Genomic DNA, 27,630 nt, shown 5'->3' with positions numbered 1-27,630 from the left:
CCAGCAGGAAACCTCAAGTCAAGAGAAAGGTTCCCAGTGGAGAGACGTAACCATGATTATATGCTGAGGGGAAAAGGAAGGACTGAAGAGTCATAGTGAGTGAGTAGGCAAAGGCACGACAGAGTCAAGGAACTGGAATAAAGGACAAAAATCTCAATCTTTAAGATACCAACTTTTGAAAAGCATTGGAAATCTTCCAAAATATTTATGAAAGCATTCCATATTTCCACTGATAAGGTGACCCTGCTAGGGGAGTTGATAGGATCAGTTCACATGCGGACAGATCCATTCTTTACAGTTGATTCCAAAGGTCATTCTTCTGGAAAATCATTTTTTAAAGCCTTAATAAGGAAATCTGGCTGCTTCATTTCATTGTATGATGGCCAGCCGTTGAGATACAATTATGTATATATTCTCATTAATTACAGAGACTAGTCCTATGATTAGATCTATAAAAATAACTACAACCAAATTATGTTGATTACCTTATTATATGGTTCATTCACAGAATATTTACTAAAGACATTTTACAAAATACTTTATTACAATACTGGTTTAATTTCCATTATCAATGTAGTCGTAACAACCAGTTTTACATGATGCTTCACAAAAATTAGAAAAAATGATTTAGAGGTTGTGCTTCAAAAATAAATTTAAGAATAAATAAACTCTATGTTCTTGGCATTTTTGCTTAAGATGAAAAATTTTGTAATGTTTTCCTTTCAAGAATAAAAATCAGGGTGCACCTGGCTGGCTCAGTCATTAGAGCATGTGACTCTTGATCTCAAGATCATGAGTTCAAGCCCCATTTTGGGCATAGAGCTTACTTTAAAAAAGAAAAGAAAGCAAAGAATAAAAATCAGGCCAGATCCTGTGAGGTGAATAATCTGCTCCATGAGGACAGTTTGTAGAATGGAAGAGGAGTTTATTTCTTCAAGCTGCTGAGTGGTATCTTGTATCTTGGAACTTTCCCTATTCTCTGAGTTTCCATACCCTTCTGAGAAGGCCCCCACCATCATGAATCTTAAGTCCTTGTTTTTTGTCTCTCTGTCTCCAGGCTGTGACTCTACAAGGGCACCAGCTAGATTTATCTTATTCACCAAACACTGCCTGGTACATAGCACAGGTCTGGTTCATATTTACAGAGTGGATGATTGTTTATGATCTGTACTCACTTGAAAGCAAAGCTCACATTCCTAAGAGAGCTGATGTAGGGAGAACTTCACTGGAATTCAGTGAGTGCATACACTGTGCCAGGCATCATTCTAAGATGCTTGTTGAGGGATAAAAGATGGTGAGAGACGGTCCCTTCCCCAGAGCAACCTGCTATCTGATGGGAAAGCAGGCATGTGAGCAGCCAACTGAAAGAAATAAGCACTACGATGAGGTATAATCAAAGTGCCATGGGAATGATGGATTTCCACTTGGGAAGGGGGGTGAGAATATCATTAGATACCTTCAGGTTGGGCCTTCAGTGAGGCCTTAACAAATGGGAAGCATTTTAATGAACAAGGAGGAGCCAAAGCCCCCTTTCCAACCTTCTGTGCCTTCTTCTGTGCTCTCTGTACCTCCTCTGTGTCACACAGGCCCCTCTCAACACCTACTTTGCCAGCCCTGGTGATGTGCAGAAAGAGGATGACTGGCATGCCCCTGGACTGTGGACACCTAGTCCACCCCATTTTCTCCTATTTACCTTCAGAAAGTCCCTGGGATTCCACATGTAGACTCAGTCCCACTGGGGCCTTGGGTTTGCATAGATCTGGAAGGATTTACTTTGGGTCATTAGCCAACAAGAAACATATTAAGGAGTGGTTGCCTCACCTGCTTGCCTGGAAACCCAAACACAATGATTTATCAAGCCCTACAGGGCTCTGGGGATGCCATAGGGAACAAAACCAATGGAAAGCCCTCCCCTCATGGAGCTTGGCTGCTAATGGAAAGCAACAGATAATCGATAGTAATGGTGATATAGTATATTAGATGGCGATAAATATTTTAGAGAAAACAAGCTGGGGATAGGAAGTGCTGGAGAGAGAGAGGCTGCAGTTTTAAATAGGCTGCTCAGAGAAGCCTCTGAGAAGGTGAGATTTGAAGAAATACTTGAAGGAGTTGAGAGAGTGAACTCAATGGATCTCTGGGGGAAGAACAATCCAGGTAGGGGGACCAGCAAATGCCATGGCTCTGAGGTGGGACACCAAGGAGGCCAGCATGGCTGGAGCAGAGTGAGACTGGAGAGAGGGAAAGGATGAGGCAGGGCAGCCTAGGTGGCTAAACCTCCTTACAGGTCCTTGTAACGACCTTGACTTTCACCTTGACCTGGAGAGCCACTGCAGGATTTTGTCCAGAGGAGTGACATGATCTGATTGATCACAAAGGATACCAGGATGAGACCGGCCTGGGAGACTGGTTAGTAGACCAGCAAGGTCACTGCTGAGACCAGTGGGGGAGGAAGGAGAAGTGGCCAGATTCTGAAATATTTTGGAAGTAGAGATACCAGACTTGCTGATAGATCGCATGTGGGCTGCGAGAGAAAGAGAGAAGCCCAGGATAGCCCCAAGGTCAGTGTTTGCTTATTGCCACATCAGTTACATTGCATCCCTCCTCAGAGTGACGATGGCCTCTCTGACTTGAGTCTGTGATTCCAGAGGGACAAAAAAGGCAATGAATAAACAGGAGGAACATTCAGCTGCACTTTTGCTTTTTAAGCTACCTGCCAAGTCGTAAACTTCAAAGACAGAGATAGGAAAGGCAGAACTGAAAACACAAAAATAGATTTCAAAACACTGTGTTCAAGTTTTGCCTTCTGTTTCATTTTTTTCTTTTCTTCTCCCAAATCAAGGTCTGTTCACTGAAGTGTGTGTGGCTGCTCCCATTTGCATCTATATATCTCTTTTGTCCCATCTCTTCTGCGTTGCTGATGCTCCGAGTGTTCCGTAGGAGCCAGGACCTAATTGATCACCAACCCCAAGGGTTCTTTTGTAACACCGCCTATTACAGGCTTGGTGAGAAAGAGGTGAAGGAATTTCCTGGGACTGTTTTGATTAATTAACAGCTGAACAGAAATGAAATCCATTGCTGTGCAGCTTGGGGCTTCTCTTTCATGTCTGGGTGATAGGGTCAAGGATTTTGATTCCTGATGGGTTTTCCAAACTTGTTCTTATTCACATTAGGGCCTTACACTCTGATCTTTTCTTCTGCTCTTCCCTGCCACCCCCTCAACACACACTCCCCTGCGGATATTCAGCTGGTATTCTTTTGCAAACTTCAGGACAGGCTAAACTATATTAAAACTGTGTACTAGGTTTTGACGTAGGTGCCTCACGATTTGAACAGAGTTTGCTATTTCTGAGATTTTAAGTATACAAATATCTGTCGCTGTGTAAAAATACAACACTTCGAGGCTTTGCACTACAACAGAGTGTATTTTTTAAGGTTGCCTTAAAACATGTAAAAAATCACTCCTGCCCTCACTTTGAAAAGTACCCCAAAATGTCTTCATTCTTCATCCCCAGGCACAGGGCTGCAGTTGTTTCTGACATCTGTCCCTCTGTGTCAGCCCTAACGCCAGCGTGGAGTCCATGCCTCAAATAGTTTATGGAAGTGGCCCCCTTACTGCCAAGGTCTCCTGCACCAGAGGCTGCTAAACATGAATTCTGTTGTGAATATCACTCTTTTTCTTCTCAGTACCTCATCAGAAGGATGTCCTATCATTCCTCTCCATAATCATAACCATTTCGGAGTGACAATTCCTTTACTGTATATCAGAGCCCGTCTAAACACCGGATGCATATTAACACATTGAGCCTTCCAACAGCTGTATGAGAAGGGTGTTCTTATTATCCCTGTTTTAAAATTCTGAGCCTGAGACACAGGAGGTAATACCCTTGTGCACCGGAAAGGTCTTGGAGCACACAGATCCATTGTGCAGCCGTAATTCCTTGCCTGCACTCTGTCCCCACAGGTGATGGGAGAAGACTGATCATCATCTTTCCATTTTGAGATTGCAAAGATATCAGTGTTTAAGACACAGAACGTCAGCTCTGTCACCTTGACCTTCTCCATCTCAGGAAGGTGTAAAGTGATCCTTTTCCTAATCGGTTTGGAACTGACTCGGGAGGCCTCACTGAAACCTGAACACCAATCCAACCAACTAGGCTTAGATGTCAAGTGAGGGTGTAGCTAATTCTCCAGACTCACATGTCTGGACTGATAGAGAAGATGCCAGCGCTTCTCCTAAGGCAGCTCAGGGCCCTGTCACCTTGACCCTGTGGTTTTCGTTACTTTTTCTTTTTCCTCTTATTTACAGATTTCTTCTGATGCCACGCATCATGATAAGCCCCTTGCACACATTTTCTCACTTAAGCTTTGCATCGGACTCATGAGCCAGTGCCGTAGGAATCCTGTTTAACAGATGGAATCCCTGTTTAACTCACCCAGCAGAGTCAGTGAAAGAGGCAGGGTTTAAACCCAGATCCACCTTTGAACCCAGTCATGTCCAAAATTTAACCACAATACTGTGCTGTCCCACACACACACAGACACACACACACACACCCTACTGGGTGTTCTGCCCAGCTTGTGGCTTCAGGCTAAACAGGTCCTGAAAGCGCCATGCCTTCCCACCCCGAGGCCCAGAGGGTCTTTGAGAATCACAGCTTCTGCGCTGGCTTCTGCCCCAGAGACCTCATGCTTTCTCTTGTCTGGCTAGCCATCCTCACATCTGTTCTCAGGGGGTGCCCTGTGGCAATCCCTGGCATGTCCATTGGGCTAAAATGGGCATGCCTGGCTTTGTCAGGCTCTGCCCCACCACCCTCCAGGAGGATACCTGTGTGTTGAATTCCGAAGGTGGTATTTCACTGCTGCTTTTCTCGAAAGGACTCTTGGAGGGAAAATCCTTTTAGGCCACTGAGCAGCCATTGTCAGCACTGGGAATGCAGAATGGTAATCAGGTCATGCTAACTGGGACGAGGGTTGAATTTCAAAAGTTGCAGAGGTGATTGGGAAGGAGAGATCCCAGCCAGCCTCTGCAGCTTTGTCCTGTTGCCCCTAGGGCTAAGCCCCAAGAGAACAAATAGAGCTAATCCCTCCCACCTTTCAGAAGCTTAGAAAGTCCCAAGTGCTGCTGCAGTGGGAAAAGTACAAACACACTCTCTAGAAAGCCCTCGCTGACCTGTAAAAACGTTCAGGACCCTATGAAATCCCAAGTCTAGAGTCATTTCCTACCCTATGCTCCTAGCCTCCCTTTAGAGGATTTGGGAAAGCCAGCCCATGAGTGGCTGTGGCCAACACCGTGGCCGAACCCTTCCATGCTTTTGGGTCCCTTTTACTATCATTTCTCCCGGGTATACATCTAAGCTCTGAAAAATACTCCTGTAACCACAAACAAGATGTGATTAGCTGTTTTCTATCAGATAGTTTCTCTGCCATGATTCATGACTTTGGGGCATTCCTGGGGTCGGGTTATTTCAGATTATGTTCCCACAGGTTTATTTGTCTCTTCTTCTGAATGTTTCCTGCTTTCTTACTATTTTTTTAAGTAATTTTTAAACAGCAGTATTTGATCCTTTTCATCTCACAGAGATCCAGGAGGTTCCAAGTTCAAAGAATGACCCTGAAACCACTGAACGGTTTGATTAGTAAGAGCATTCTCTCCTATAATGTTTCAGAACTTGCCTTTTCCATCTCCTGAACTTTTTAGCAAATGATGTGAGGACATCTTGGAATTGTATTCCACGAGAAGTACCACTCTTCAGGCTTAAGGCTGCAGAGTATGGACAGCCACGCTTCATTATTTGTCTCATCTCCAGATGAGACGAGGTTTGGCAGCCAGGACAGTGGCTCGCATCAACACTGCCTCGGCAACGTCCAGGCAATCACAGCCCCCTGCCTACCTCCTCCCTCCTTCCTCTTCTCATTTTCATTCCTTTCTCAGTCCCTTTTGCCTCCTCCTTCTCCTCGTCCCCAGGCTTTCTTTTCTTCCCCCCTTTCTTCTCAGAATTTCTCTCAGAAACTAAATAGAAACAGCCAAATTCAAAACACCTTTCAGCGTGGTGAACCTAACGCTCACCTTCAACATCCCTCAAGGATGGACGTCATGCCTATCACCTCCTCCTTTTTTCTCATTCTTTCTGAAGCCCAAGCCACATCCTAACCTACTTTGTTCTGTGTAATGGTTCCTTTCCTATTTCCTTCAAGAGGGTGCGCTCTGGTGCACATTCATTGCCTACACTGAGGCACTCTCATCCTAGAGACTGCCTTTGCAGTAGCAAGGTGTCTAGGCCTATGACTGATGGAGCTTGGAAGCAGAAAGGGCTCCATCCTGTGTCACCTTCCCCATTGGCATCAGCTGATCCCACTCTAGTTTACGGCTTCTGTCACCACCACCCCCCCCCAGTGACGCAAGTCACTACTTTGGTGACACCCCATGATTTCCATCCTTGAGGAAGGGAGGCTAAGTGGATGCCAACCTGCCATGGCCCATCCTAGGAAAAGAGACTCTCGAAGAGAAACATTTGGGTTTTGCTTGGGTTTGGTTCACTTTTTGGTCTGACTAGAGAAGCAAAATGAGATCTTCTGCAATACGCTGCTAGAGAATCCAGCCAACGCAAATGCCTACTGAGAAAATTGTAGAGGTTGTGGTGTATTGAAGGACTCGTCATATCTGAATCTAGGCAATAACCAGTCAGTTTAAAATGAGGCTCCTTTGTGCCTTGAATGTTCTCGGTGGGGGGGTGGGGGGGCGGGAATCAAGGACTAAAAGAGAATGTACTATGTTTCACTAATTTCTACATTTTTGCATGCTTTTTGTTTCCTGTGCTTGTTGCATGCATTTAACCATTAACTATGTCAATAATAGAGAAGAAATTAAGTGTTATTCTTGTGGTATAGTCTGTTTTAAATGACTGTTTTGAGAATTTTCAGTGTTTTTTCCAGCACCTTTCCCTAAGCATCCCATCACTGACAGACATTACTTGCTCTGCTCAGTTGATCATTCTTTGCCCTGAATCCCCAGATGAAATCCGTTGCCTCCTTGATGCTTTAATCGCAGCTGACTCAGCTCATTCAGAAAGCTGGGATGCATGCTCCCAACTCATTTAGACTCTTCAATGTTAATTAAGATAGATGGTTGAACAACTCAAAGGACCCTTGGGCTTGGATTTCCATTGTCACAAGCCAATTCTGAGATGAACATTTAATTCCAGAGTAATGGTTGTGTCTCCAGAGCATCTCTGAGTCTTTGGAGTTGTTTTGGATCTCAGCAGGAGGGCGAGTTTTAGTGATGATTGGTGCCTTCATTTATTTTGTAAGCAATTGGAAGGGAGGGAAAGAGGTCCGAGTCAAACCTCCCAACTATGGTCTGGGAGCTTGAGATTCTCACACAGATTTGGGCTAAAGAATCCACAAAGGTAAGAAAGTACCCTTCCTGTAGGGCATAGGGCATTTGGGTTGAGCAGAAAGTTGTGGTCGCTGCTATCGTGCAGCATAACTGAGGAAGCCACATGCGTGTTGCACCAATGCTTCGCCATTTTCCACAAGCCCCTCTCTCTGTCTTCCTCCTCACTGTGTCTCCTTTCCACTGCTCTCTCTTGCTTCAGGGAGGTTCAGAGAAAAGGCTTCTATTCTCCACAAGATCGCCAAGAAGAAATGCCAGGTGGATGAGAACGAGAGGCAGAATGGGGCTGCCAATCACGTGGGTGAGTGCAGAGAAACTTCATCCCATGCCTTTTCTGGAGTGCATGGGGGGGAGCAGAGATGGAGGACCCAGCATGGGCACCCTTGACTTAGTGCAGATGTGCAGCCCTGCAGCCCAGCCCATTCCTGGGTGTCAGGAAGAGCCCATTTCCCATGCGGGGTACAGGACATGAATGGATGCACTGTGTCACCTGCATGAGGGGACTCCAAAAAGAGTAAATGATTCTATGAGGAACCAAAGTAAAATCAGCTTCTATCCAGGCATTTCCCTTGAAGAGTAGAAAATCACTTCATTTCAGGAACTCCACATAAAGAGGATACACACACACACACACACACACACACACACACACACACACACCTGTCATTTAATGTTTAACAAAAGGTGAAATTCTCCTTTCTGAAATTCTTGCCTGGTAACCAGATACTTATACTGTGGACTTATGATCTTACCTACCCCACACCCGCTAAGTTACCAGATGGTTCACTTGGTCACCCCTAAACTGAGTGACAGGGTCCCTATAAGACAGTCCCACCTCTCCTTTCTTAAGAATTTGGCAATATGGGGCGCCTGGGTGGCGCAGTCGGTTAAGCGTCCGACTTCAGCCAGGTCACGATCTCGCGGTCTGTGAGTTCGAGCCCCGCGTCAGGCTCTGGGCTGATGGCTCAGAGCCTGGAGCCTGTTTCTGATTCTGTGTCTCCCTCTCTCTCTGCCCCTCCCCCGTTCATGCTCTGTCTCTCTCTGTCCCAAAAATAAATAAACGTTGAAAAAAAAAATTTTTTTAAAAGAATTTGGCAATACTAGCCCAGGTCTTTTTTGGCTGACTTTTTTCTGAGCACCTGTGTGACCAGATCGTGACACTCAGACATCTTATTTTAACTTGGAACATGATGTTCCTCCTCTCCTGTCTGCAACTATAATATAACTCACTAATTCCAAATTCAAACTAAATTTAACCTAATCTGTATCTATGCTACAAACGATGCTATTGCCCAAGAAACTACAGTTATCTGCCGGCAAAATTCAGCAGTGTTGCACTCAAAATATATAACATTCCTTAGAAGAGTTTCTGCCTCCCCTGTTATCCTGACTTCTAGCTCCGGGAAAATCTTTGGCCAAGAAACAGTTAAGATTCCATTGAGTATGAAAAGATAAACTTGGGGACGCCTGGGTGGCTCAGTCAGTTAAGTGTCTGACTTCAGCTCAGGTCACGATCTCACAGTCCGTGGGTGTAAACCCTGTATCAGGCTCCGTGCTGATAGCTCATAGCCTGGAGCCTGCTTCAGATTCTGTGTCTCCCTCTCTCTCTGTCCCTCCCCTGCTCATGCTCGCGCTCTCTCTCTCTCTCTCTCAAAAATAAATTAAAAAACATTAAAAAGAAAAGATAAACTTGAAGGGAATAAGCTGAGTTGTTAAATGTCATGTGCAGGAGGTTTTCTCCTTACCTGTTCATGTCTGTTCTCAGACATCTTACTTCCTCTTTGGGACCTGATAATCCCATGTTAGCCGCGGTCAGGTTTGGCCATTGCAGGCTGGTCTTAAAGTCGTCTCACTTCAACCAATAGATACCCCAAAGCCCAGTTTCAGTATTTCCTGAGGTTTTAGTATTTGGTATTTTTAATAACTGGACCAAGCATATTGGGATTAACCGGCAGGGTCACACACAGCAGAACATCACATACACAACACTGTCACTATTAAAAACATGGAAAGTTGAAATAAATTTGAGTGTCTGTGGCTTTCCATGTTTAAATATATCTGTGCCTCTGGGGGCATCTGGGTAGCTCAGGTGGTTAAGCGTGTGACTCTTGGTTCTGGCTCAGGTCACGATCTCCTGGTTCGTGAGTTCGAGCCCCGCGTTGGGCTCCATGCTGACAGTGACGAGCCTGCTTGGAATTCTCTCTCTCCCTCTCCCTCTCCCCCCCTCCCCTGCTCGCTCTCTCTGTCTCTCCCCACAAGCAAATAAATAAACTTAATTAAAAACGATTTATGCCTCTGTGTTCCGCAACTGAGTACGTGAATAGACAAATACTTCCCCGTGATTTCCGAAATTTGGCCACTTCAAAGTCAATAGTTTTTATGTGACGACAAAAATATCTTCCAGAGGAAGTTACTAGGGGGGAAAAAAACATTCTGACACTCTGTGAGCAGTCTGGTGCTGCTTGGATCTGATGCTGATGAGCATTACGATATTCCTGGCGACCCTGACATTGAACCACACAGCCTCATTGTCTCCTGAAATCCGAGAATTACCCAGCGGGGCCTAAACACCTTTATACTTCCCTCCCACTGAAGTCATTGGCAGACCTTGGTAGCGCCTGATGACAGATCACCTGAGGTGCTCCTCTGAGCCCGAAAAAAATAAATCTTGTAGCGCAAGGCAGTTACTGTGATAACGATCAGATGGTTTACCCGTCTCTGTTCCAGCACTGTGCTAAGTGCTTTTTATGCATTTTTTAATTTAATTTTTATAGGCGTGTCCTTTCATTGCATTGTTGTCAGTAGTCGCAGTGTTAGTACATCACTCCGGTTTCACAGACGAGGAAGCTAAATCGCAGAGAAGTTAAATTACTCGCTAAGGGTCCCACAGCATGAGCAGTAGAGCCAGAGTACGAACCTGGGCCGGCCTGTGATGTCCAGCGTCCCAGAGTCCAGTGACCCCGAAGTCACTTCTCAACTCCCAGAGGAAATCTGGAATCTGTGCTTTGTGACCTGCGGCTTCATGCTAGCGAGACGTTACCTCTCGCTTAGGAATGACCGACTTTGGCCTCTGTGTCTTGTTCAGCGTCCTCTTGCCTTGCTTGCGATAGGATGCCCGGGTGGGGAACGTGCTGAGTCGCATTCTGCAGGCTTTTTGAGAAGGCCAGGCTCTTGACCCTACCCCCACCACCTAGACTTCAGCAGAGCTGTGCGCTCCCAGAGCCTAGAGAATTAGAGCCAGAAGCAGTGGGCCTTAAGGTCAACCTGTGGAACCCCCAGGTTTTAAAAATTTAAATTAAAATTTAAAAATTTTAAATAAAATTTTTTTATTTAAAAAATTTTTTCTAATTTTTTTTAGCGTTTATTTATTTTTGAGAGAGAGAGAGAGAGAGTCAGAGCATGAGCAGGAGAGGGGCAGACAAAGAGGGAGACACAGAATCAGAAGCAGGCTCCAGGCTCTGAGCCGTCAGCATAGAGCCCGATGCAGGGCTTGAACCCACAAACCATGAGATCGTGACCTGAGCCGAAGTCAGACACTTAACCAGCTGAGCCACCCAGGCACCCCTGAACTCCCTCATTTTACAGCTAAGGTTCCTGAAACCTGGTGGAAGGGGGAGACTTGCCTAAAATGGCAGCCCGATAGTGGTGGAACAGAGCCTAGGACCCCAAGTCTCCTGGGGCCCTAGCCAATAAATACCCCTTCCAGAATGTAATCCAAAAGAAAAGAGCCTGTTGTTAAAAATATATAGGAGGGGTGTGGTCTTGGGTATAAATAGTAGTATGTAGACTGAGCATGATTTTGGTGAAAAAATGTCTGTGTTCATGTTCTTGAATGGCTACTTGGTGAATTTGCCTAGTCTAGAGAATGCACACCATGGGAACTGAAAGGGCACTCGAGATGTCAGGCCAGAGTAAGAGAGCCAGAGAGCTATTAAAGAGAGGAAGAACACTGATTTGCTAAAAGATGTTGGGGAGAATGGGAAAAATCCTCTGTCATTTGGCACAACCCTAACCCCAGGCCTCACCACCCCTCTGGCCCGACACTTTAGGATGTTCTTTCCCATGTGGCTCTTACCCCCCATTGACTCCATTTGCTTTCTTTGTGTGTGTCTGAATTATATCACAGAAAAAATCGAGCTCCCAAACAGCACCAGCACAGAGGTGGAAATGACACCAACCAGTGATGCTTCAGAACCTGTGCAAAATGGAAATCTCTCCCACACCATGGAAGCCGCAGAAGCCCAGGTATGGCTTTTTTCCATTGGTCTTCTGGGCCACTGCTCCTGCTTGCTGCCTTAATGTAGACGCACAGGCCCCACGCTCTCCTCGGAGCCCCAAGCTCCTGACAGGGCGGATATCGGATAGAATCATTTCTCTTTGTGTGTATTTCTCAGTACCAGCAAAGGGCCCCACCTGTGTCAAGCTCTTGGTTTATTGAATGATTACATATGTTATCTAAGCCACTGTTTCTCAGAGTGAGAGTGGCGGCCTCATACGTTTAATCTCCTGGAGGTAAAAATGCAGATCCCTGGGCCACACTCCTGACCTGATGAAACAGAAATTGGGGAAACGGCACCCAGGTATCAGCATTTTTAACTCACTTTCCAGGTGATTCTTAATAAATGATAAGGTCTGATGGCTGTTGCAGTCTAATCCTTTCTCTGTGTCTTTAAGATCAAGGTTCAGTAACAGGGAAACTACAGCCATCATGCCTCAGTTAACCCTCTTTGACCTTCCCTGTCTTTGCAATGGAAATTAACCAATACTCTGGCCCATTCCACCACAGATTTACATATGATACGGCCTTTCAGCGTCACAGCTGAAGGTATAGGCCTTTACCGTCTTCATTTCACACTTGAGGAAGCTAAGGCTTGACAAGATGAACTGGTTAATCAGTGTTACCTAGCTAATAGGTGGGTAGTTGAGCTGAGATTCAATCTCAGGACCGTCTAAATACAGCATCTGCACAAATTCCACCCCGTGGCACTGCTTCTGGACCCCCAGTGATTCACAAAAGTAAACAGAACCACCCAGAAGTAAATGATGCTTACCAGATTTCTGGCTCTCATCCTCATCAAGTGAATCAGAAATTCTAAGGCAGAGAGCCCCAACTCGCATTTTAATCAGGCACCCTAGATCAGCGGTTCACAAACTCAGATGTGTTTACAAAGCTCCTGGGGGATCATATTAAAATGCAGCTTGTGATTTGTCAGGTCTGGAGTGGTCCCGGAGTCTGCAATTCTAACGAGTCCCTTGGTGATTCTGCTGCTGCTGGTGCAAGGGCCACACTTTGAATAGCACTGCTCTAAAGTTTGTGACCTACTTCTCTAGATAGAATTTTCGCAATGAGCTGAAAAGTTACACAGTGCCCACAAATAGAAGCCAGACTACAACAAATCTATTTCAGCATTCTCTCCTCCTTTATACCAGGATACACTCTGTAATGGAGCCTGTTCCTGGGGTGGGGTGGGGGGGTGGGGGGGCTAATTTTGCCTGTTGCCCTTATTCCCTAAAAGAATATGCAAGAAAAGTCTCTTCACTTAATGGAAACGGTAAAGATGTTGGGCACCATTTCATGTACCTATTGGTCATTTGTATGTGTTCTTTAGAAAAATATCTAATTTCAGGTCCTTTGCCCATGTTTTAATCAGGTTTTTTTTTTTTTTTTTTTGCTATTGAGTTGTAGGGGTTCTAATATCCAAAATATATCATTAGCCCCTTATCAGATATAGGGCTTGCAAATATTTTCTCTCATTCCATACATTGCCTTTCATTCTGTCGATGACTTCCTTTGTTGCGCTTTTCACAAGATATACATATATCAAGTGACCACGTGATACACCTTAAATAGATACCATTTTTTTCTGTCGGTTACACTTCAGTAAAGCTGGAAAAGAAGTAACTAAAGAAATGATAAAGAAATGGAGCTCCTTTTTCCCTGTCTCGTCCGCCTTCTAGGCTCTCGCCCTTCTGTCCAGAGCCCTGTGGTCCCTCCGCATTAGCTCAAGGGTAAGCTAGCGCAGCAGCTTACGTCCACATGGATCAGCAGCGTGCGGCAGTGGGAGGCAGGCCCCAAGGACATCTGGCTGCCCTTGGGGATGGCACGGTCACAGGTGTGCCGAGGGCAGCGTAGCCATCGTGCCTCTCCATCTGGCTGGCAGAGGGACATCTGTGACCCCCACGAGGAAGCACCTTGCTATAGGGGAGAGAGAGAGAGCCCCACCTGACCCCTCTCTGAGCAGAGCTGTGCCCCCAGGTGTCACGCAGGGAAACAGGACAGATTTGTGTACCACCTCAAGGGCAAGCAGACCTCCAAAGGGCCACCCCACCAGCTGGCTGCAGGGTAGCGGATTCACCAGGAGCGTGTTACCTCATCCATAAGTTACAGATAATAATGGTGCCAGCCTCGCTTGGGTTATTAGGAGAGTTACATAAGATAATGTATGTAAAGCGCTTAGCACAGAGCTAAATGCTGCTCTTTATGTTGTTACGTGCCCATACTTACCACATAAATCCCATCCAAGGTGTTCCTTCCCTGAAGGAACTCATTTAGGTAAAATGAAAATGTAATACATATGAATAGATATAGATGAACACACAGATACACATAAACGTATGTAGACACACACACACACATATAATGTTTGGGGGCATTTAGGATATAATAAATAAGTGAACATTTGTGGTAAGTAATTATAGCCCGGGGTGATCACGGAGTTCTGTACCGAGGGCTCTGGGAACCTGCCGGAGGAAGAAGGTGACACTAACAAGGGAAAGTGTAAAAGCTTCATGGAGGAGGTAACATTTGACTGTATTGATGGGTGCATGGAAGTTTGTTGCTCAGAGAAGGAGATGATAACAAGTGCAAAGGTGTAAAATCTGAAGAGGGAAGCTCATGTTTAGTGATTGGTGAGAAAGCCGGTGGACCCGGGAACTGAAGTACAAGGTGAGGAGTGAGGAGAGGTCCACTAGGAAAGGTAAATTGGGCAGAAACTCTTCAGCTGTTCAATCAGAAAATTTTCAGGTATCACCTCATATGTATCAGGCACTGTGCTGGGTACCGGGGATGCCCACACCAGAGAATTTACAAATACAAACCAAGACATACTTATAGATGACCATAAGGGCCATGAAAAAAAATAAAACATGGTGACGTGACGGAGGACTAGTAGAGGTTCCCTGTAGGTTGGGAGACAAGGGAGGACCTCACTAAGGAAGTAGCATTTGAACTGAGGCTGAACTCCAAGGAGGCAGCCAAGGAATCAGCACCCATGGGTGCTGGTGTGGCTGGTGAGTGGGAAGCAGAGGGAGCAGAAGAGGGTGGTGGTGATGAGGTTGGACAGGAGAGCCAGGCAGAGCTGGCTTACCTTGTAGACCATGGTAAGGAAGTCGACTTCCTTCTAGGGCAGCAACACACCATTGGAGGTTCCCAGATGGGATCTGCACTTCTAAGAAATCCCTGGGGCTGCACTGCTGTGAGAAGAGTAGATTTGGGGCAAGAGGGTCATATGTCAATAGTGGAGTAAAGGGGTCGCTGCAGGAGTTGAGGCTCAGAGCTGATGGCGGCACGGACCAGTGCAGTAGACATGAAGGTGTGGAGAAATACATGGATTGTGAAGGGTATCGTAGGCACCGCCAAGCACCCTAGACTTTACCCTGTCGGGAGTGGGGAGCAACAGAGGGTTTAAAGGAAGCACTGACGGTGTCAGATTTGTATGATAGGACAGTGCTCTCAGGGTGGTCGGGAAGTGGCCAGAGTGAGGGAAGATTGGATAGAGGGCAGCAAGGTAAGAGTCTGTTGGTTCAAGGATCAGCAAACTATGGTCCATGGCCGAATCCGGCCTGCAGCCTTTTTTAATTCAACCCATGAGATAAGAATGCTTTTGCATTTTTAAAGGTTTTTTTTTTTGAAAAAGCACTAGCAACATATGTGACAGAGACCATATGGACCACAGAGCCTAAAATATTTACTATCTGGCCCTTTACAGGAAAAGTTTGCCCCCCCCCTCCCAGACCATCTGCAGGCTTTCAAAAAAAAGAAAGAAAGAAAGAAAGAAAGAGAATGAGGAAGCCCTTCATGTATTGATACGGAATGATCTTCAATATATGTTCAATGAAAAAGGCATAATGCCAAATCGTATCCAGTAAAGTATATTTGTATGAGGGGGGAACAAAAGGATGGAAGTAACATAAGTTTTTTCTCGGGACACTGTTGAAAAAACTGGTCATGCTGACTACCTCTTAACCAGGGCCTGGGGGCGGGGGGTGGGAGGGAGGATGAGGAGCCAGCGTGGCAGAGTCTTTTCAGCATGCAGCTTTCTGAAGCTTTTAAATTTTGAATCAGTTAACTGTATTCCCTATTCCAAAAAAAAAAAAAAAAAGCAACAATAATAAAAATAATAATGGGTTCAATTAAAACAGAATCGGTTTAATGGTTTGAGATGAGAGACCATGGAGACAGATCACATGAATTCAAATCCCTGATCTGCCTCTTACGTGCTCTGTGACATTAGCCAAGTTACTTAACCTCTCTGTTCTCCATTTTCCTTCTCTGTGAAGGAAGGATCATAATCCTATTTCATAGCATTGTTGTGAGAATAGAATGCTCTTAGAACAGTTCTTGGCCCATAGAAAACACTGCCTGGGTGTTTGCCATTATTAGCAGTACTCAGTATAACTCAAAAACTGGTATTACGTAGCCCAGGTGACAAGGCCTTAGACCAGGTGTTGGCTGTGGCGTGGATGGCAGGGGCTGGATTTGAGAGCCGTGTCTGTCGTGGAATTGAGAAGAACTGGTCACAGAGAGTGAACAAGAGAGGAAGGTGTAGATGATCCTGAGACTGCCAGGCTGGGACCTCTGGGTAAATGGGATAAATTAAGGCCACGACTCCAGAAGCAGAATGAAGGTGGGAAAACGGCTCAGGTCCCCCCAAAGCACAGCTTCACAGAAGCGAGTCGGTGCCTTTATTATGTCAGTTTCCTCTCTCTCCCAGTTGTATTTTTACCAAGCTACGTGAAGAATGAGGTGTGCATCCTGACTTTATTAATGGAAATTATGAGCCCCATGCATCATGTGCTCATTGCGGTATTCTCCGGAGAGGTTAGCCTGTCTCGTGTAATTAACCTGCTGTTTAAAAATCCCTATTTACAAGTGAACTAATTTTACACTGACACCTCACTTCTGAGAGCTGTCTTCAGTGCAGACGTTACACTGGCAATGAAGAACATTTTAAAACCGTCTCTTTCACAGAGGAAGCCCCTCTGCGGGAGGTGTTTTGCTTCCTTCGTACATTCTCTGGAACCCAGAAGTCATTTGACTTTTAAACGGCTTTTAGCGCTAATTATCTTCTCCCAGTGACTGCTGACACAGAACTGGTTTGAGCTGCCACGGGGAATTGACCAAGCTTCCAAATTTTTGGTGTTGGGAACGTATCCAGGCTTGAAAGACAATTCAAAGAAACAGTCTGTCCCGCCCAGAACCCGGCATTTTCTGACATTTTAATTTTGCCAACCTAGACGTGGCATAGGGTAGGCTTGCTGCATGAAACTGCCCTCCTTGCTGCGTCATGCTCCTCAAGGTGTGACACAGCAGACCCTTTAAATGTACACCCACAGGGAAGGGGGACCTGGGGGGATGGCTTGCCAACTTCTTAGATTCCGAAATCTAAAACTCTAACTTTTTTGTATTGGGTCCGACGTGCTCAGGTATCGTGAGATGGTTTTTTACATGTTGCAGCTCTCATTTCGTTTTGCCTCTAAGATTTCTCTCTGTCCTTAAGAAAGTCAAAGCTGTCCTTGCTTTGGTTAAAAAGTTGTGCAGAAGATGCACCAGTGGGCAAACAGTTTTATAGAGGAAAATCACATTCTTGGAAAAAGAAGATGTAGACAGATAAAAAGACAGAGAATGTGGAAAATGCATGCTTCTCTTCTTACTTGCTTTCTGGAAACTTAAATATCCCCTTACTGTGTTCAGCCCTTCCTTTCTCCTTTCGGGAACTCAGCCCTGATTTATTTCTCCCCAGTCTAGCATTGGCCTTTACCTAAACTCGGGAGAGTTTTCAAGGTCTGCTTTCATAAAGCCTCACAGTGCTGATAAAAATGTTTCCGTATTGTGTGACTAAGTAAAGAATGAGGAGGGAAGGATGATGAGACTGACTGGGACTTTAGATTTCTCTTAAAAAAATAAGAGAAAATGGCATAAAAATATCTCCTCTCCACCAAATTTGGATCTTTGAGGGTGGTAAAACAAAACAAAACAAAAAACCCAAAAAACACAGGCATCGTTATGAAGGCGCAGTTTGTTACATGTTGTTTTTGTTGTTCTATGATGTTGGAGCTCCTTTGGGAGACTTCATGATAAATTTTGGTCAAAAAATGTTAGCTCTGATAGGGATTTCCAAGATTATTCAAGCAGATGGTACCTAGAATCCCCATGATGTCTTCCTAAAATGTTACCCTTGGTTAGCAAACGTTTATGTTCTCAGCAGTAGTGAGGTTTAACGGAGGGTTTGTGAACCTCGAACCTTCCCGTTATTCAGAGAGCAAGTATCTTTTCTCGGTTACTAAGGTGTAACGGCAGGTTCGCCACTTTGAAAATTTTAGACTAGAATTTCCCCCTATATTGATGAGATAATTCAACCTCTTGGGACACGGTGAAACATAATAAGAGGATTCTGGCCCTCGAGAAATGGAGGCTTTTGGGTCACCTGCGTGGCTCAGTTAAGAGTCCAACTTCGACTCAGGTCATGATCTCGTGGTTTGTGAATTCGAGCCCCGCGTCGGGCTCAGAGCCTAGAGCCTGCTTCCGATTCTTTGTGTCCCTTCCTCTCTGCCTCTCCCCTGCTTGTGTTCTCTCTCTCTCTCTCTCTCTCTCTCTCTCTCTCTCTCTCAAAAATAAACATTAAAAAATAATAAAATAACAAAATAATAAATGGAGGCTTTGGTGGAAAGTGGGTATGTGTCTCTGTGCCCGATGCCACCAGAGCATGAGACAGTGCCAGGGGGAGATGCCAAGGCCCAAAAGTGAGAGAAAAAGAACATCCAAAGCTTCTCCACCTAACTGAACTTTTCAAGGCCCAAACCATGTTAGAACTATGATTGACTTAGAAAAGAAACTCATTAGTATCAGAGAAAACCCAATGCAAACTATTTTTTGAAAAAGTAAAAGTTAGGGGCCCCCAGGGGGCTCAGTGGGTTGAGCGTCCAACTCTTGATTTGGGCTCCAATCATGCTCCCAGGGTCATGGAATCGAGCCCCCCATCAGGCTCTACGTGCCTGCTTAAGATTCTCTCTCTCTCTGTTTCTGCCCCTTCTCCTCCACTCACACTCACTCTCTCTCTAAAAGATAAAATAAATCATAATAAAGAATTTAATAACAATAAAATAAAATAATTTAAAAATAAAGTAAAAATTATAGTGTCTTAGCTAACAGGCCTCACAGGAGCTCGTACCGTTTCTGCAAATGATAACATTTTTTTTTCCATCTATACATATATTTTCCTAAGGAAAAGTTGAGGTCCAGTTTGTATATCTGATGACCTGAGCAATATTTACCGATAGCTTAAGATGCACTCAAAGGCCTTTCAAACACATTTTAAAATGAAATAAAGATCAGACTCTAGTTTCTGACTAAATTTGAATATTGACAAAGAATTATATATTCACTGAGAATCTTACTGTTAATAAAACCATTTGTCATTGTGCTTTCTGAAGGAGTTTGAAGAATGTCTATTAATCATTCACATAAAACACATTAAGGGCTGACTATTAATAAAAAGGAAAAAACTCTATTACCTCCCTGGAAAAAAATACTGACATTAATATTACTGTTCCTAGGAGTAGTTCTAATCCATTTGATAATAAAATGATGAGAAGGATTTTTGAATTATTTTTTATGATTCTCTAGTAGCTTTTATGTTGACAAATCTTTTATGATTTGTATTGGCAAGATTTATGAAGCCCATGCAAACTATACAAAAAAAAAAAAAACAATTTACAACAGCAATACAGAAAGAAATCCATCTTGTCTGTAAGTTGCACCTCAGAATTATTTGAGCAAAATGCAAAGCAAAGAAAAGCAATTGCATTTCGCCGGACTCTTCAGATGCTATTTTACATTGCAATAAAATGGTCTCTTGGCTTTCGGAAAACTTAGGTCTGGACAGCTTCATCACTCACAGCAAGAGACTTTGAATCCTTGATTTCAATTCAAAGTCATGTAGATTACGTTTTTTTCAGGTTGCCATTGCTGGGTAAAACCTTATCTTGTTTATAATATGCTAAATTTTTGATGCTTGGATTGTTGGGTTTTTTTAATTTTTCCATTTTATGTAAAACAAACTATATGATGGTATTAGAAGGGGAATGAATTATTTCCTACCACTGGGTGGGCAGAGATTTATCACTTTTTAAAAATTTGTTTGCTACTTAAATGTTAGCTGTTGGTTCAGGGTGTCCACACAGAAGGCAACACAAATGTCTCAGATGGTGCATCCTTCCAAAAAGAGCTGCTTTGGACTTACCTCATTTTGGCTTATCTCTTAGAAGATAGTGATAGAAACATAGAAGATAAAAAACAGATTATATATATATATTACAAAGACATTGAGAAACTAAGAGAACAAAAGTAAAGAAATTATTTTAAAGACTCAAAGAATGAGTGAAAAAAAGTAATTTCAAAATAAATTACAGCAGGTGAGCACAATGATTTATTTCAAAGCCAAAAAAAAACCTATTCAAAAATGAGATATTTTGAAAAGATAAATATTCATACGGTCAGTGTATTTAAGTCTGCTTGGGCTACCATAACAAACTATCATAGACTGGGTGGCTTAAAGCATAGAAATTTATTTTCTCGCAGTTCTGGAGGCTCTCAGTCTAAGATCAAGGTTCTGGCCAGCTCACTTTCTGGCGAGGGCTCTCTTCCTGGCTGCCTCCTCCCTACGTCCTCATATGGCCTTTCTTTGTACACATTAGGTGGGACAGGGGGACCCTCTGATGTCTCTTCCTACAAGGACATTAATTCTGTTAGATCAGGGGCGCACTCTTTCAACCTCACGTAGCCATAAGTATTTCCTTCAAGATCCTATCTCCAAATACTGCAACACTGGGGGTTAGGGCTTCAACATAGGAATTTTGAAGGGACACAAACATTCTGTCCATTATTAACAGTCAGTAAGGACTCATCTTCGAGTTGAGTAAATAAGTTTTTTCCAAATGTAGCTCTCTGGTTTTCCATCACTGGGATCTAACGGTTTTTTTTTCCTCCAGACTCTCCTGTTTTCATTCCCTTTTCAAAGAGAAAATCTAGCAAATGGCAAGTGAGGTCTTCTTTAGCCATAGAGCCCTTAGCTGACCCATCCCAGAACTCTGAGTTTGTTTTCAAGATGACTCACAACACACCTTACTTGGCAAAGCCTGAGCTATGGCTCTGGTATCCCCCCAATTTATTTTTTCTTGTGTCGCCTAGAGATTTTGAGTACAGATTTCTGGGTCTATGAAACCAAAATGATCCATAACCCAGTAGTAAATATTTTTATAGGTCGATCTTTTTAATATGCCTATTTCAAGCATGATGTTCTGTTTCTGAAGGCCCCTGGTATGCTGACGCACTAATTGACCAATGAATTTAGGGGAAAATGGAGATGAGAACCCCTTACTGTCCCTGAGCCAGCTGGTATTTATGGGTGGGAGTTTATAATAAATTTCTATTTCTATTTCGCCTACCTAGGCTATGGCATTTTGTTATGGCAGCCAAGGCAGACTAATACACTAACTATAGGGGAGGATTTATCTTTTTTGAATATATCATTTTTTAATAGATTGCCTTTGTAAAGCACTGGTATGATTTGAGCTTACAAAATGGAGCACACTCTATAGAACATTTCTTGGGAGGCACCTTCTACTTGCCCAATAGTTGTTGATTTCAAAGACTTTCACTGTATTAAAATGTGACTGCGTTTTTGGCAATTTTACCTTTGAGAGTTCCAACTCTGCTATTGTTTTTAGCTCTTCACAAAACACAGAATCAAGGTGTCACAATATTATGAGTCTTGCCATCTGCTTGGAAGCTTTGTTTCTGATAGAAAGTCTACTTACAGCCTACCTACTAAAATAAAATCACATTTTCTCTGTAGAGCTGTGGAATTTTCCCTTTCATCCTGTTTATAAAGGCCTTCTATTCATTCATCTTACCTAACAGGAAAATAGATTCGATTGTTGACATCACTACAGTCAATGAACACTCAATAAATGTTGGATGAATGCATAGCCAGAGGAACAAAATTATTTGACTTTCACGTCAAATAATCGATTTATAGAATTTTATTGCTGGAAGTATCATAACTCCCTTCGTCAAACTTCTTTCTCCTGGATGCCTTTGAAGAAATTATTTTCCTAAGCATTTATTAAAAGTAATAATAATAACCAACATTTATTGAGTGTTTACTGTATGCCAACCACTGTTTTAGGTAACTTTCATAATGATCTCAGGTAATTTTAGAACAGCGATAATGTAGTAAAAGCATGTTCTGGAGCAGAAGTGGGTCTTCTTTACCTATTAATCCCTTCTCCAGCAATTTCCTTCATTAGGTAAAGGCCCTTTCAAAATTCTTCTCTCCCTAGGAGCCTCCCCCACACGCACTGGACAGGCACACGCACCTTGTCACCAGTTCCCAAGGAAACCTAATTGGAAAAGTAAAACATGCCATCTTTGCCAAAGAGAGTATTTTTAATGCTTCAACAATGAAAGAGGATGGAAGTAGGAGGCAAAGCAGACAGTTCCGTTTAAAGCCAGTGCCCTTTCGTTGTGCATGCTCTGCCCCTGAGATTCTTCTACTGGCCTTTGAGCACTGGAAGCTGGCGTCTGGAAATAACCCACCTCCTACTTCAGTTCTTGCTAAAGTTAGCCTCAGGAAAGTTTATTGTTGTAAAGGGCTTCATCCGTCTTCTACAATGTCCCCTAGATATTCATTTTAGAAGTATCTAGCGCAAGATTAGCCACAGTTATGGGAATCGGGGGTGACATCGAGCGATGAAATGCACATAAAATCTCAAGCCCTCATTTTGGCCATCCGTGAGCTTGCTTGTCACTTCCTCCCATGTGAAGCCTGGGTGAAATTTCAGTACTTTCTCCTTGGGCAGAGATGCTGAAGCATAAGTCTTTCTTCTGCACCTGCATTTGAAGTCCTGGCATCCATTGATGTCAGCCTCACATTTCTTATTTATTTATTTATTTATTTATTTATTTATTTATTTAAATTTTAATGTTTGTTTATTTTTGAGAGAGAGAGACACAGACTGAGAGTGGGGGAGGAGCAAGAGAGAGAGGGAGACACAGAATCCAAAGCAGGCTCCAGGCTCTGAGCTGTCACCGCAGAGCCCAATGCAAGGCCCAAACTCACAAACTGTGAGATCATGACCTGAGCTGAACTCGGACGCTTAACCAACTGAGCCATCCAGGCGCCCCCATGTTTAAATTTGTACCTGGTACCTTGAAGGTCTCACCCACAGAGATAGAGGAGGGAGGAAGGCATCACAGTGGCCCCTCCTATCCACAGACTTCCAAATCTGCTCTTTATTTCCCCTTCAAGTTGCCCTGGATGCTATCACAAGAATGCCAGAGAATGGAAAGCTTAGAAACAACAGAAATGTGTTTCTGACAGTTCTGGAGGCTGAGAAGTCCAAGGTCAAGTGACAGATGATGGAATCCACTTCCTGGTTCATAAACGGCCATTTTATTTACTGTGTCCTCACATGGTGGAAGGGGCAAGCTAGCTCTCCAGGCGTTCCTTTCTAAGAACATTAATCCTCATTACCTCCCTAAGGCCCCACACTCTAATACCATCACAAAGAAGGGTAGGACTTCAACATGAATTTCAGAGGTACACAAACATTCAGTCCACAGCAGCCTCAGAGAACAGGAAGAGAATGCAACTGAGAACAGGTGTTTCTGATCACCTTTTCCAAGAAACGCAGCCCATCCAAACCACCAGAAATTAGTTCTAGGCTCAAGAAAATTAAGCAAAACTATGTCAATTAAATGCTTATGTTTTCTATAGCTAGCATTTTTGGCTTAATAGGTCAAATTTATTACAAATAAAGCTGGTGTCATTGGGCATAAAGCACATTCATTTTTTATTTAGTAAACCTATTTTTTAGGAGTGAGGAAGGGAAGCAGTGTGAAATGGGGAAAGAAATTCTGGCTAGGAATGAAGTGGAAGGTCACTTGGGCCTGACTTCATCTTAGGGCCTTCATCCTTTAAATGCGGCGGGGGGGCGGGGGGGGGGGGGGGCAGTCTCCATGTACCAAGGCCCTTCAGCTCTGAACCTTGGGGGCTCCTTCTCTTGGGGCCTAGAGCTCCTATTCTACATGATTGCAGAGGTCTGTGGTTGTGGCTTGTCTTTCATGATCTACCAGTGTCCATATAATGAACCGAATGACAAAACTTCTTGGTCAAGAAAGTGATCCCACAGCAAAGCATTGCAGGAGACAAAGAAGTTCTGCCTCAGAACGACATGGATTTTAAGGGCTGCTGGGTCCTAAAATGCAGTGAGGTGTACCGGGACTGGGTACCCATGTACTTATGGGTCCCATGTAGTATATGTTCTTTGGCTATCCCAGCATTTCCATTCATTTGCCTAAGGTCACATGGCTAGTTAGTCACAGAGATGAGATTAATGGCCAAAGGCAAAAGGATTAATGTGCATTAATCCCCAGGTCTCTACCAAGCACTGCGCATCCATCCTGCAGTTGCCTTAGAGTTCCTATCCACAGTCTATAGATGAATGCCTCCCACGTAGTCTAGACATTAACCTATGTTAGTACCTTTTTTAAAGCTTTGTTGAGTGTGATATTTTTAATATTCTTAATGCATCCACCCAACCTCACTTCTTAGGCTTAGCAAGTGTTTTTTTGGATCTCTATTCCCACTCTCAGCCCCTCTGGGTCCTATAAAAAGTTCCTAGCATGCATCACATTCTTTTGGTGAGTTTTGCCCCATTTGGTCATTCATGTGGGCATCCTTATGGCTGACCAACATGGAGATATAAACTCTTTTTTTCTACAGTTATAAATTATAGAAACAGCAACAACAACAACTATTATTAAGGACCAGTCTTTTTAAGTAGAAATACAGATCACTTAAAATCTTTACTTTCACCCAACTTGACCATGGCCCAATGCTTTAGAGTAAATGAGTTATATTCCTCATGGCTATTTGAGTACCGGCCTTTTATTCTATCCAGCATCATGCCACACTGAAGGGGCTCCCCAGTGAAAAGAAATGGCACTCCCAAGTGCTGAAGTGCATTGTCCTTCTGTAGGGGAGAGGGAGAACTTCACTTCCAACCTGAATCAAACCCCAAATGAGCTGAAATCTAGGCAGATTTGGGCGATCCTCTGAGATTGTTCCTTGTGAACTGGAAATAAGATGTTATTAGCAATCAATAAAACTGAACTTGAAGATGGCCTATATTCAGATGCCTCCTGGGTTTTCATTTTAATTCTCTGATAGAAGAGATTGCATTAAAACGGACTCACCTTCACACTGAAATCTTGCACAGTGCCCTTCACAGGCAAGAATAAGAAATTGGGTTGCTCCCAGGAAATATTTTTCTGGCTGTGGAAGCAACCTCTGGGCTGGTGAATCCAGCTCAGACCTCTCCACTGGAGACCTGATGCCTTTTCTGGGGCAAACCATCCCTACCAGGCACAAGTAGAAATAGTATAAGATATACATGCAAAGAAGCTAACTAGGTTCTCATGATAGTGGGCCACAAATGGAGAGGCTTTTGCTATTCTCCCACCCATTCGAAAAATAAAAATAAAAATAAGTTGATTGCTCCAGAGACCTCCCAGTAGATACTAACTGACCTCTGGAAGTACTCTCTTCTACCTGTAAATATTCTGATGGCCAGACCCCCCCAGGATCCAGCCTTTAGTATTGATAAATAAATCACACAAGGTGATTGTCCACTTGTCACTTAGGATAACACACTCTCTCTCCCTCCCTCACGCGTGCGCACACACACACACACAAAGTTATCCGAATAATTCCATCCAACCACCGAGGACTTGTAGTTTTGAGTCTGCCCTACCTTGTTTTGCAAAGATTCAAGGCTGCTTGCAAAAAATACTTCTGAGGAAAAAGGATAAAATGATGAATTTTGAGACAGTTCAGCATAGGCTGTAAAGGAAAAAGGAAAGAATAGGATTGGGGCAAGAGAGACAGACCCCAGAGGTGTGTTTGGTAGGTGGAGGTTACAAATTTGGCTCTGAATTCCTCAGTGAAAAGCAAGGGGGAAAAAATAGTAATTTACCTGATTCACAGTATTTCTAAGATTCTTCAAAGATTCTCAAAAGAAGCATGACTTTTTTTAGTGCTGAGATGGGGAAGATATTTTTCTTCCTTGATTCCTCATAAAGAGGACATTGGATTAGTCAGGGTAAGGTTCCACTATGAGCAACCACAAACCCAAAACAACAGTGGCTTGAGTAAGATAGAATTTTCTGTCTGTCTCAAGTCAATATAGGCAGCCCAGGGCTAGAACAGCTAGCTCTCAAGGGACATCAGGAACTCAGATCCTTTTATATTTTTTCTCCATTTCATCATCCAAGATGACTCTTAAAGCTCTGCCCAAAATGTTCCCATTCCAGCCAGTGGGAAGGAGAAAGGAGTGATGAAGGACGCATCTGCAGCCTTTAAAGATACATCCCAAGGTTGCAGAGAATTCTTTCCATCACCTCCCGTTGGCCAGAACCTAATCACATGGCCACACCTCATTGCAACAGAGGCTATATAGAGAGTCTTTGTTCTAGGTCTACGTGAAAGCGGGCTTTCTATCACTAATGCAGATGGGCAGTATTTCAGCTTGCTAGGGCTGCTCTAACAAACCATGGACTGGATGGCTTAAACAACAGAAATTTATTCCTCGCAATTCGGATGCTGGAGGGCCAAGATCAAGGTGTTGGCAGGGTTGTTTTCCTCTGAGGCCTCTCTCCTTGACTTACAGATGGCTGTCTTCACTGTGTTCTCACACGGTCTCTTCCTCTGTGCACACAAACCTCTGATGTATCTCTGTGTATCCTAATCTCCTCTTATAAGGACACCTTATAAGGACCCATCCTAATGGCTTCATTTTAACTTAAGGGCCCTTTCTCCAAACAGCCATATTCTGAGGTATTGAATTTGGGGGAGGTATTGAGGGTTAGGTAAGTTTAAACATGAATTTGGGGGAGGGCACAGTTCAGTCTGTTAACAGGCTCTTGCCACGTATTCTGCCGGCATCCTTGTAGCAGGATAAAGGCTAACTTCTCTGGAGCCATTTGTTCTGTCTCCTCAAAAATCCAAGCGTCCTTAAAACTGAGTTAGCAGGGCGCATGGGTCACTCAGTCGGTCAAGCGTCTGACTTCGGCTCAGGTCATGATCTCGCGGTTCATGAGTTCAAGCCCGGGTCAGCTGGTTCATAAGTTCAAGCCCCACGTCAGGCTCTGTGCTGACAGCTCAGAGCCTGGAGCCTGCTTCGGATTCTGTGTCTCCCTCTCTGCCCCTACCCCACTCATGCTCTGTCTTTCTCTCTCAAAAATAAACATTTAAAAAAAATTTTTTTTAAACAAAACAAAAATAAACCCAGAGAGTTAGAGCCTACTGCACTAGCTCACACCCAAAGGCACTCGGTGAATACCTGCAAAGGATGGCCGTCACGGCCCAAGAAATCACAGCAGGAGCAGAGACTGGACACCAGGATTCCTGGCTCCACAACCTAGTCTTCCCCCCAGGCTGCATTGGTCCCTTCGTGGTCTGATCACCAGCCCATATTACATGGGAGCTTAAAGTCGGGTGTTTTAGTCTCAGATTCTCCATATCAGAAATTATAAAGCCCCAAAGCAATGATCGCTGGCCCTGCTTTCACACAATTCTAGGGCTTCTGCAAAGACCCCAGCACGTATCAAACTAGTTTCAGCCCTTATATCAAAAGTCATTTGAATTTTTTCTGGATCACTTTTCATTGTTCTGCTTTCTGTGGACACTCCACAGAAGCTTTATGAGGTTAGGGTGGGTTGCTGCAAGGTCAAAGCCAAGATGCCATAGCTCTAGGAGGAATTGAAAACTTAGTGCACTGACTTCAGTGGCTTCTCCCCAGGACTGAGACTAATGAACATGCCAGCAGCCCCAGCTTGGGCAAAGGCAAAACTGGCCCCAGACTTGGAATGGTATTTTTTTTTCCACTTTTCTAAC

The 27,630-nt window shown here is 43.9% G+C and overlaps 1 protein-coding gene across 3 annotated transcripts in view; it reads left to right on the top strand.

Annotated features, from left to right (window-relative positions):
- SLC24A2 (solute carrier family 24 member 2) overlaps positions 1 to 27,630 on the top strand; it is a 246,277-nt gene that overhangs the window by 192,433 nt on the left and 26,214 nt on the right. For all 3 annotated transcript variants that reach the window (XM_043566820.1, XM_043566821.1, XM_043566819.1), the window contains 2 exons: positions 7,596 to 7,694; positions 11,520 to 11,638. In XM_043566820.1, coding sequence (XP_043422755.1) covers positions 7,596 to 7,694; positions 11,520 to 11,638 — 218 coding nt within the window. The remainder of the gene's footprint in view (positions 1 to 7,595; positions 7,695 to 11,519; positions 11,639 to 27,630) is intronic.

This window comes from Prionailurus bengalensis, chromosome D4 (genome assembly GCF_016509475.1).
Source record: "Prionailurus bengalensis isolate Pbe53 chromosome D4, Fcat_Pben_1.1_paternal_pri, whole genome shotgun sequence".
Taxonomy (NCBI): Eukaryota; Metazoa; Chordata; class Mammalia; order Carnivora; family Felidae; genus Prionailurus; species Prionailurus bengalensis.
Note: the sequence above shows the minus strand (reverse complement) of the source record. Positions and strands in the feature narration are given on the sequence as shown.